General features: G+C 37.6%; 1 protein-coding gene across 2 annotated transcripts in view; it reads right to left on the bottom strand.

Annotated features, from left to right (window-relative positions):
* Nucleotides 1-2,583: 2,583 nt before the first annotated feature.
* NFXL1 (nuclear transcription factor, X-box binding like 1) overlaps nt 2,584-12,403 on the bottom strand; it is a 54,118-nt gene continuing 44,298 nt past the window's right edge. The window contains exons 21-22 of one of the 2 annotated variants that reach the window (XM_032110139.1): nt 10,801-10,854; nt 2,584-5,825 (exon numbers count right to left, since the gene is read on the bottom strand). In XM_032110139.1, coding sequence (XP_031966030.1) covers nt 5,652-5,825; nt 10,801-10,854 — 228 coding nt within the window. In that variant the 3' untranslated portion in view covers nt 2,584-5,651. The remainder of the gene's footprint in view (nt 5,826-10,800; nt 10,855-12,403) is intronic. The other variant, XM_032110140.1, reaches the window with a different exon arrangement.

Here is a 12,403-nt window from a genome sequence, read left to right on the forward strand (position 1 = left end):
TCCAGCTCCTTCCCCGCAGGAAGGCTCCGGTTCCAGCCCCCTGGCCCCAAGCCTGCCGTGCCCCGTCCCTCCCCTGCGAGGAAGCGCTGCGAGAGAGGACAGCAGCGACCCGATCACGTTACCCCTTGTCCCCGCGCCGGTCCCGGCCCTGACCGGCCCCAACGATCCGGAGCTGGAGGAATGTCCTGAGTTTTGCCTATCTGTAGAAGCAAAATTCGCAGACCAAGAGACAAGTGCCGCCTGAAGCTCCAAATGACAGAGCGAATGTTCCATCCCCATGAGACCTGCATTTGATGTATTTGTCCCCTTGCCCTGTATCTGCATTCAAAGATGTCAAGTCTGACTGGAGCCCCCGTCTGTGCACCCAACGGAGCTCACCAGCACTATCCAAGAATGATAAAGTCAACAGGACAAAGGCAAAATAAGGAGTACAAAAGGGGCAGAAGTGGGTCCTATCAGAATAGAAACAGTTCAGGACCCTTCCAAGAATCACAGAAAGATGTCACTGGCACTGCAGCTGAGTTCTGAGATGACGTTTATAAACTAGAAAGGCTTCCAGTTTTTACTGTGCATGATTTAGCACTTCTGAAATGCTATCATTCAAAATGGGAATCAGAAAACACCCAAGAAAAGGTGAACCACCACCTCTCCATGGATACGGCTTCCAGCCCTGTCACCACTCTTGATAATTAGTGAGGGTGATACCCCTCATAACAGTGTTTATTTTTGTAAATATAAACAAATTATATTATATATGCTTATATATAAATAATAAATAAGATTAACATTTCTTAGCTTTTTTCCCCCAGTTTCCTTTCCAGATGTCTGTATTTCCATACTTCAGATTTAGGCTCTGTTACTTTGTGGGCAAACTTTATGGTGCAGACAGGGTTCTCTGTGCTTCTGGAGCACCAATGTACTTAAGAGGCTCCTGCTCATGGTAATTCAGGGCTGCACTTTTTACCCAACCAACCAAACATCTCTCGAAACCCAACCTCCAATATCTGGCGGGAAATAGTGGTCACTTTAAAACAATTGCACAAAAAATAGGAAAAGCATGGAAAAAGAGAGAAGCAAGACCATTTATGCAAAATATTGCTAATGTAAAACAACAAATATTTAGTGCTGTAATGCAGGAATCAAACCATAATTTGTGATTCATAGCAGAGATTAGGTAGCCCTGTCAAAAATTCTAATAACAATAAATGAAAACTTGTATCCAAGAGGTGCAGTACATGGTTCAGACTGCGAAAACAGCTTGGCCTTGGCTGAGGATGGCTTCTCTTCAGCTGTAGAACTGTGAATTTCAAACCCAAGCCAATCTTGACTCCTAATCTCATACTAATTTCCTCCAATAGGAGAGCCACTGAAACTGGCGTTTCACAAGATTCAGCAGCACAAAAAGAAAGCCTGAGTTCTGGTTTGTTGGTGATTTTATGGAAATCACTGCATACACAACCATTATCTAGCTTAAATAATACTTGGTCGAATAGAGCCACAGTTCCCTCAGACTATGACTTATTTCTACACAGCTGCTGTTTAGCCTACCTTACAACTGAGTTTGATGTATCACAGTTCATATTCATACACTATCCATACCACAGACTTGTTTTCTGGTACCATGGCATATAGACATTTTAATGCAGTGTTCAAATAATTCATTAACATCTAACCACTTGTAGAAAGAAGCATATCTCATTATCTTACAAGTAATTTGACTTCATTTGACTTTTCCCCTAATTTTCACCTTGCATTTCCCTTCCTAGGAAATACAAATCACTACAGGTTCTTCATTTTCTAGTTCTCTAGAACAACTGACTAATTTACTTGAATAAGGGCAGATAGGAATACAAATTTATATTCACGAAGCAAGAGAAGGGAGCAATTTAAATGCTCATTGGTAACAGGATGGAACCAAAGCAGAAGAGAGATATCCAAACTAAATGAAAATGAGGACAGGGCCACGCATGAACTGTCCAAACAAGAATGCTCCACCCTAAAGCACACACCAGAAAGCAGCTGCCACACACATCAAGCTTCCACTGCCTGGCACTGGAACACACTTCAGACCAAGCATCTCTGTGCTCTAACCTCACAACACACAAGCTCATCACTCAAAGAAAGCTGACACAGAGCAGGTATGTTTTGGAGCCTGAGCTACTGCTGAGATGATAAACTCAGAGCTCACTGCTTTAAACCCACAATCAAACATAGATGCTTTTATGAACAAATTTTGGCGCTATCTGGTTAGTAACATTTCCTTCTCTAGTAGTTAAGGTCAGTTAAGGTCAGAATGTCTAATAAATCAGCTATATTTCTCCCTATGAGGCCAAAAAAATCAGCTACTAAGTCCATTCCCACTTGTTTTATCTTAATCGACTTCCCCAACCCACTCTCACAATTTTGTCAGAGCAGTAACATGAAAGAACACAATTACATAATTCCAGCATTAATGTGAGCAGTAAGAACTATCACTGCCAGAGAAGGAGACAAAAAGTATACCTAAAACTTGCGCTGCAGTATGTCAGTCATCATTACCTGGGAAGTTTGCTGCTTCACTACACCAGTCCTTGAGAACAAACAATTTTTCAAGTTGTTTCTGATACATTTATTGTCTGACTTGGTTTTTACATTAAATTAACACACACAATGGATTTAATATTGTTACAGGGAACAAACTTGCCCTAGGAGTTTCCAACTCCAAACATACCAACAAGTTGTAAGAACCTTGACTCAGTGGAAGGATGAATTCTCACCAGAATGCATCCAGAATCAGAAAAGCCCCAAGTTTTTTTTCATTTTACACATAACTAAATATTCTTCATGTTAAGTCATCATCAGGCTTTTATCGCTATAAATTCCCTTCAACAGCAGGTCACATTATATAATTTAATGTATCAATATGCATTTTTTTTGTAAGCTGTTAACATTCAAAATATTTGCTCATTATATTATGTAACAGTACATTACATATAAATTGCTAACAAACCCTACCTTCAGTTCAGTATTTCTTTCCTAGAATTACCATCTTTCATTAATATTGAATAAAAGGTGATTTTATCTGTACCTTTTATTTCAAAGGTCATTGACAACATGCAGCTCCAACCAAAGAAAGGCAAAATATTAACTATAAAAATACTCTAGAGAAACAAACAAAAATCTAGTGATTTATTAAACTGCAGATTGCTCTAACCCCCACACTTTTTTTATGCCAAGAAATAAATATCTGATTCAGCAGGCAGACCAACAGAGTGCAAATGACTCAGATGGTTGGATAAGATATACAGAACAATTTTGAATAAAATTTCAAAACTAGGTATGTCTTGCTTATGCAAGGTTCAGAAGAGATACAAATCGTTTAAGAAAGGGAATATGCCCGCTCACACATAGCTTTCTGTGAACAGAATGAATTTTTATAATAAGAAAGCATGGCAATCTTTAATGAAGATGGTCAATGAGAAGCCTTTTCCTCTCCAGTATTTCACACAAATACTACAAATATGCAGAAAAGAATACTAAGAACTCCTTCAAACATATAACAAATATAGCTAATTTGTATAACTCTCTAGAGAGAGGTTTCTTCTCTTTGCTGTAGAAGCAAGGATAAACTTTCCATTGTACTTGTTTTAAAGAAAAAGCTAGCAGTAAATAGAAAATTTAGTTACAGTCATGCAAGATAAAAGCTGTTTCCACAATGTTTTCATTCATGTTGATTTTCATATTTCAGCCAGAAAGGTATCTTTTTGTACTTTTGGATAACCCATCACATTTTACTTCATCTGAACAAAAATACCTCTCCTTTTCCTCTTAGTGATAGAAGAGTTACTGGCATATGCAGTCACACAATAGCATCACCTCACTCTGTTAAAGAAAACACACTTCTACCTTGAATTACCTTCCAGGCATTAATATGACAGAAAAAAAGTTAAAGCAACAATATGAAAAATTGTTTATTTCTTATACTAGAAAATAAGGAAATTCAATTCAACTTTGCATAGTATAATTTCAATTAATTTTACTACTTTAAATACTAATGGTCTGACACATAACTAATATGCATCTCTAAAATGTCAAATAAAAAAAAAAAAAAACAAACTACTATAAAATAGCATCAATCCATGTTAAATATTGTCAGGTTTTCCCTACTTCTCTCCTCATTCAGCAAACTTCTGTGAAAAATTGAAAAACACTTGATTTTCTCCCTGTTTTCTTAATCTATGCAATCAAAAGCTTCTGCCTTTTTGCAGCTTTTCTGTTTTATTTTCCTGCTGCTGAATCAGAATTACAATTGGTATCTGTTCAAATTAATACTGGGTCCCTTTACAAGTAAGTCAAAATCAACCAGAAGAGCTTTCAAGCAAACCACAATGTTTTCTACTAACTCAAGCAAATGGTCCCACTGCTTTTGCAGGATTTGTGATTAAATTATATGCCTGAATTACAAGGGCATACTACTAATACCCTTTGGCTTTGCACCCCATTTTTTGCAGCAGCTCGTAATCACTTTGCAATGTTCAAGTATGAGCGAAAAATTTCCAGCAGAGGTTTAAAAATTCAGTTTTCTGATTTCCCCATTCCTGAATTTAACTTGCAGTCTCTCAGCTGAGACTACATAGCTTCTCTGATAATTCTGAAGCCAGATGAAAACCTTCCAGTTCTACCAACCAATACTGATAACCTAAAGCAAGGTATTCAAAACTGTGCGTAAGAAAATACTTAAACATTTAGAAGTTTATCTAGATAGTTTAAATGTGACTACCAAGCACCATCCAGATGGCTTCAGAACAACATATAACTGTATTGGTACACTATCCAATTACACTTTTGCATAATTGGATAGTGTATATATCCAACTTTGACATTTATTCATACAAATAGTCAGGTGATACTCAAGTTCAATTTCAAATTGTTTTTATTCTGCTGGCAATTGGGGCAACAGTAAGAATGCACCCCTGTACCCTGAAACTACTTCACATCCATGTTCAGCATGTGAATCTATCCACTAAAGGAACTTTTCAGTTACTTCAATTTTGAGAAAAGGGGTGGGGTGAAACAACAAAAAAGCAAACCCCCCAGTTTGTAAGGAGGGGCACTGTATTGGCTGTGATACAGCTGAATTGAAAGATGGCTCACATTTCCTTTCTCTGAACAAAGCTCTGAACAAGGCCCAGAATATTCAAGCCTAAGTGATCCAAGGTTTCCTGTTAGTTGTCATATTAAAACTGACATGAAGCACAGACATTATTGTGTGATACTACACAGAGATTAGCATAAGAACACTAACCTTCAATAAACCACTAAGCTGATTTTACAGGAAACATATATTCAATAAAGCATTTTATACTAAGCTATTCTTATTATGAAATGGAGACAAGGAAAAATAACATTGCTAATAGAAGAGATGTTAACAGATCTCAGTCAAACTATCAGCACGTCAGAGTAGACTAGAAACTACTGTTACTTTCAGTGTCCGAGTTCAGTTTTGTGCTGTGTATGTAATAACACAAAAGGTGACATTTCTTCCCTCTGCATTTTTCTTAGCAAATTGTATACATACATATCATGCATAAAGTTCTGTTACACACAGACTAACATTCTAGGATAATAGCTACCTAAAGTCCAACTGAGGTATATTAAATATTGAGTTGTTTTCAGTCATTGTAGACCATGAGCCATGCAACCATCACAACAGCAACTCCGAACACTGGCAGCATAATGAGGTTCTTGTACTTTTGCCATGATGATTGTTCAACTTCTATCTCATCCCTTCTTCTCTTATTCTTTCTTCGCCCTTTTAATCTGTTTTCAAAAGCTTCCAGTTCAGCCTAAATAAAGAGAACCACAAGTAGTTGACATTTGTGTCAGAATTAAAAACAAGGAAATGTGAAGTTTTTAAGCAACATTCCCAAATAACATTTAGTAAAAGTAACTGTCAGCCAATGGAAGTTGCACATCTCAGAGATGGGATGGTAGCACTGCATCCCACAGGTACAAAGCACTTTGCTTTCAAGTATTAAACCATTGTTTAGTTTCCTATAAAAACATTGCCAAAAATGCAGCCAACTGAAGTTTTACAAGCTCAGTTTTTCAACTCAGGCTGAATATATTAAGCTAAAATAAGATTGTTATTTCCATGAAATATGTTAAAAATACATTTTTTTTCCTATTAAAAAACATGCATGCATTTAAGCTATTTTACTAACTTATATAAGAGCACTGGCTGAAATCTTCAAAGACCTCCCCTTGTAATAAAGATGCACTCTGCCAAAAATAAATTAATAAAAACATAAATAACTAAAAATCTATCCTATTTCCCTCAATTATTTATATTTTCATGCTCACTAAATTTTAGATTAATTGCTATAATCTTAGATATGCACAAAAATATTCCATTTGTTAAGTGTCATAACTTAACATTTAATCACTCATATGACTGTCGGAGGTATATAATGTCCTTCAATAAGAAGCCCATGCTCATAGGCCCAAAAATGGAGCAAAGCAATTACTAAAGTAAGAATGCCAGGCTTCCAACAAAGAATGGCAGTTTCAGGGGCCTGTCTGGAATAAATAATAGGATCCTCTGATCCCTGTTCCTCATCCCCCTCCACATTTTTTTTAAAAGGGCACCAAGAGGATACAGACAAAACTCATTTGAGGGTACAAAGCTGAAATAAAACTGGAACTAGGCAGCCTAGAATAAAGAGCGAAGACTAGGATGAGGCTCCAATGAGAAGCCATCTAATTGCTAGGAAAATTAGAAAAGATGCTCTAAAGACCTGAGACAGATTACAATCAGAAAAGGTCTGACGATTACCCGGATTTTTGGTCAAGTTGTCAGCTACTAGAGAAAACATGGTGCAAGGCACTAGGGAGCAGAAAATCCAGATGGAGTGAAAGGGAAAACTGATGGGAGTAGCAGAGTGCAGCAAGCCAGGACTGGCCGAGCAAAAGGTGCAAGACTGAGCTGAAGCAGAGGAATCGTGGACAGTGAATAGAGACAAAGCCTGGCCATGAGAGGAAATAAATCTACATACTACTACAGACTACTGCTGCAGTGCTGCCAGGAAGAGGGACTAAGACAATACAGTAGGTGCATTAAAGAAATGAGAATAAGACTGTTTTGGGAAATGGACAGAGTAGTAGTTCAGTAAACAAAATCTTCCCTCAGAACTCAAGGTTGCCTGATGTCTGATCTTCCTCCACTGACAGCAAATATTTGTCAGAGTGTCACAAAGCAGCTCTTCCCTTCCTGTGCCAGTTACCACTGTTAGCAGGAGAAAGGGACCTATTTTGATGTCTATTCCTTTGTACCTAGTAAAGGCAGAAATTGTGGGCACCTCTCTGATGATGTGGGAGAAGAGTTCAGACAAAGTCACACAGCCTACTTGAAACAAGATTACTCTCAACTAGATAATCCTCCCTTAGAAGAGCAAAGAATGTTTAATGAAACAGTGTTTCAAAATCCAAAATCTGGAGGCAAGGGCAGAGTTTTTATGGTTTTATACACAACATGGCAGTATTTCATTTTAGACAGACACTAAGTAAAATTTGGGGCTTCTACAGTTACAATACACTTGTGATCTGTACATTTTAAAAGCAGAAAACTCCATGAATTGCAATAATCTGAATTAAAATACAGGGCTCAAACAAAATTATGTAATAGCTGTTGAATTGCTTTCCTAGTGAACTCTGTAAAAACCTGTCTAAAAATAAATACATAACAAAAAAAACCAAAACACAGAATGAAAAAAGATTTGTAGGCACAGAATATGAGACAGAAGCCATCACTATCCTTGAAAGGCTACCTACAGATTTGGGGTAACTGTCACATTCCTGAAGTGTCACCTTAATGACCTCTGAAGTAATGGCTGTGCCCAGTCTTCAAACAACCTCAACTTTTCAAGCTAAAGAAGCCTCGGGTTTTTATTTAGATAAGAACCTAACTTCTTTGTATATAAACATATTAAAAGTAACATGAAATTTATTTATTTAAACTGTATACTCAAGACTTCTAGTTTAGTGTTGCTCAGGCACTGGACTTTGTTCTTTCATGTGTTATTCACTATATTCTTCCTGCACTGAAAGGAGTAGCATTCCCATGGGAAAATGTAGCTAAATGAATGCAAGTAACAGTGACTATACAGTCACAGAGTGTATTTTCTGAAAGTGAGGACATATTTTTATTAATAGGGGAATAGGGGAATTAATAGGGGAGGTTGACTTTTTAACTTCTAAGGATCTGTTTACATTTTTTTCTTTGTACAAAAAAAAAGGAAACGAAATCTTTCATACAACTCAATAAATTACACTTCAGATTCAAGACCCTAACTTTCAGTATTGAAACTCTCAACAGTTAGCTTGAAAACGTAACCAAATCTTTCACAATGGTGAGGGACAGAGAGAGCTTGGTCTGAGTTGTTAAATAATCAAAGCACTGATCTTTTTTCCACCTCTAGCAATTGTGAAAACCCTGGCCTCATAGGGTGCCTCTGAATTAGAAGCAGAAGGAAAGTTTGGCTGCAAGGGCCATGACAAGAAGCCTAGCCAAGCTGTCTCTTCCACTAAGAAACAAGTGATTCCATCTGTAAATGGTATGAGCAAAAGTTGCTACTATATGTAGCAAATAACAAAATATAAATGCACAGACTTACTAGAGCACTAATTTGTATATAAAACATTTAATGAAGTATTAATCAAAATAGGTTTAAGAAACTGTGACTAATAGATGAACAGTTCTAATGAACACTATAAAAATGTGCTAATGACATTGAGGAAGGTGGTACAACACACAAACTTTTGTCAGAAGGGAGTGTACTCAAAAATATACTCAACATCCTACGATAGTGATGTCCTCCAATTTCCATCAACAGATGGCAGATTATGAGTTCAAACTGGACAGGAACCAATGTTACATAAAAAGGCTGCAGTAGCTGAGGTTAGTACTTGTGTGCAGTTCTAGAGCCTATTTATTAGTTACAGCTGTACCTTTTTTTTTTACTATTTTTGTCCTACTGCTTCCTAATGCACTATATAACTACCAACTCTTTAATTAACCTTTTAATAGGGTTCATTATGTATAGCTGAAGTTTTCTATCCCTGAAGTTGCATCCATCACAAAACACATATGCAGGAGCAGTTGCCATATATCGCATGAAGTTACTACTGTTGGGCTGGAACTGTGAGAGTTCACAGAATGTACAAGTAGAAAGCAATGGTGGTGTGACTGCAGAGAGAAACAATCACTGCTGAAGAGTCCAGCCAAAATCCAGCACACTATGTTGGTGGAGCGAATCTGCTACTGTTTCAGAGAAGCCCCTTTACTGATACTTTATTAGAGGGACTATAAGTTAAGTGATTTTGATTAGAAAGCATTAGTAATTGGGTGGGATGCCTTCTGGAATGCATGAAAACACTCAGTGCAAGACAAACATCGCAACTCTGGCTTTCTAGCTCTAGAACTGTAAGCGTGTCCTTTACATGTTTAAATGCCCACTAGCACATTTCAGTACTTAGCTTGCAGAACCAACACCTACAGATTTCCTCTGCCCAACGTGTTTCAGACATCTGTACACAAGTTACATTTCCTGACCTATATGCCAGAAGTAACATTTCCAGGGTCAGCTTAGAGAGCAAGAAGAATTAGATGAACTGTCTAGGAGTTATATGAGGGAACATGTGTTCGATACTGTAGACAGCTGAGATATGAATGTTGCAATAAACATTGCAGGATGATCACAAAACAGTGCCTGGTGCCCTGGACAATAGACACATAACCATGCTTTTCCTGCAGGATGAGAAGACAAGGCTCCCCTCTGACAAACAAAAACAGGCCTTGCCAGAGCACTGTAAATGTAACACTTCCATTAATTGCTTAGAGAACTTACAAAGTGTGTATAACAGAAGTTGTGATCCACAGAGAAACTGTCTATCCTAATGAGATTGGGGAAATGGCACAAGTGGATCAGCTCTGTAGGCCTCCCTTGCTCCCTCCCTGTCAAGCAGGGAGTAAGCCACTGACCCTTAATACAAACAGTGTGACATGCAGGTGAAAACACAAGTGGTAAGCTAAATACATAGATGCTGTGATAATTGAGTAAAAGGAGTCAGAAAGCACACACTGGACTTGGAATATGATTTAGTGTCAAATGCTCACTCAGGCACAGGCACACATGCATGAACTGGCTGGAAAGCGGGCAGACTCCAGATGACAAACCTGACCTAGCCATCACCACCAACTGAGCTTGCAGTGTCAGCCTGAATGTGATTAGTATCAGCACCTCCAGGCAGCTGGCACAGCAGCTTTGTGGATTACAATGCCGACCACATAACCTCGCCACCAACAGCAATTACACTAAATACACGTTTCCCCCCCACCCCGGAGACCTTGAAGGACAAAGACTCATCTAGCTGTCCTTGTTCTTTCACGATGGGAGGGGGGAGAAGGGGAGCTTCACCCAATATTTAAACCTTGCAGTATTCAGCATTCTGTGGTGTTTATGCTGTATGAAGTGTTTGATCAAAATAAAAGCGTACTTAGTATTTTAAAAATAAATTACATTATACGAAGTTATAGGAATACAAGGTTACCATTTTGCACAAAATTATGGGAATTGTTTGGGAAAATGTGGCCTCTTAACCATTGTAAATAATTTATATCACACAGAATCTGGTACCAGCTGACAGGAATGACTGTGCATACCACATTAAAAACTACACTGCTTTAATTGCATGTAAATTAGATTATTTACTAAGAAGAACAAGGTCAGGAAGATGTGGATGAGGAAGAAGAAAGGTTAATACCTGTTGTCTTCGCTTCTCCTCTTCAAGAGCAGCTTTGGCTTCTGCTTCTTTTATCTGTCCAGACACACAAAGTTATAATAAACTGTTGTAAACAGCAGCTAAACCTACTTTCTTACAGAGTCATAATTACTCCTATAGAATGGTTCTCAGCAAAAGTATGCAAGCTTTCCATCAAATGAACTCCACCATCCAAAAGTCATATGAAAAGAAGTCATGGGAGATACAATTGATAATTCTATAGAAATATTTTGCAGTGTTCAAGAAAGCAAATTAAATGCTAGAAAGCATTAAGAAAACAAATGGTGCAGAAAAAATTGTCAATATGTAAACATGCCACATACTTGAATCTTTGCACCTGCATTCCATTTGGTCCTACAATAACAAATAACTATGAAGCCTGAACATACACAAAAGACAACAGGATGGAGTGGCCTCCATCTGAAGAGATGCATAACTAGGATTTATCAGGTGAATAACAGGACACCAAATCCTGAGGAGTGTGCAGATGCCAAATTGGGATAAAACATCAATAATTATTTTTCATAATGCAAAGGCATAAAATGAATTTACCAGGAGGTTGGCTCACAACAGAGGAAAGTATTCTACTCCCACAGAGTATTTGGGTAAATCTAGAATTTCAGTGCTACAGGACATTTGTAGATGCCAAAAGTTTATGTCAACTGAAAAACAACCAGGCATGTTAACAGGAGATAAATCCAACAAAGGCCATTAGACAGAAAGACACCGTCTCACCCTCTTAAGTTCCCACAGTCAGTAATCACTAAGTAATAGCAGTAACAGAAAGAGTATATGGGGGAAGTTTATGTATCTCCCCCTTTTTATACATTTTTTTGGCTTTTAGCATTGCAGTCACTGAATCACTACCTTAGAAAAGTTAGAAGTGAAAACCTATTAATAATTTGAAATGAAAAAAAAATCTTGATCCTAGCAGCTGGATGATTTGCATACTAACAATGGAAATAGTTTACTAAATACTGTTTGCACAGGCAGAGCTGGTTACAAGTAATTTCCTATTCAAGAGCTTTTGATGACTAAGGAGGATGTTTTACCATACTGTAGCTCAAACAGCTGGCACTGAGGTCAGGGTCAAAAGCACAGTCCTATTTGCAGGTTTTCAGACAAATTTTTAAATTACTAAACCTCATATCAAATAAAAGCACTATTGATAATTTCATTAATCTAGATACAATGGCAGAGTCTCTTTAGAAATGTGTGTAAAGCACCCTGGCTATCTGAAATCTGAAAGTCTGGTGTGCAAAAAACTGCGCAATGAGCCCCCTCATTTTTCACTGCCATCTAATGGCAAAACTTCAGCCACAAAAGAAAAAGTGACCTTCAAATGTGGAAAAGAGCAGCAGAAAAGCTTCTTTTAACACCGGTGTGGTCATATTTGTGTAAGATACATAGGTATAATGTACATAGATAAAGGGAACCTTAACCATTATAATCACAGCATGGGAAAACATTTCTAGAACTATTTCTTTAATAAAATGTACAGTAAAAGACACATTCAATTCCTAGGCACCTAGTGAGTAAGACATCCTTACTCACTAGGTGCCAGACATGAAAAGTTTTATTAAGA

Source organism: Corvus moneduloides, chromosome 5, assembly GCF_009650955.1.
Source record: "Corvus moneduloides isolate bCorMon1 chromosome 5, bCorMon1.pri, whole genome shotgun sequence".
NCBI classification, from domain to species: domain Eukaryota; kingdom Metazoa; phylum Chordata; class Aves; order Passeriformes; family Corvidae; genus Corvus; species Corvus moneduloides.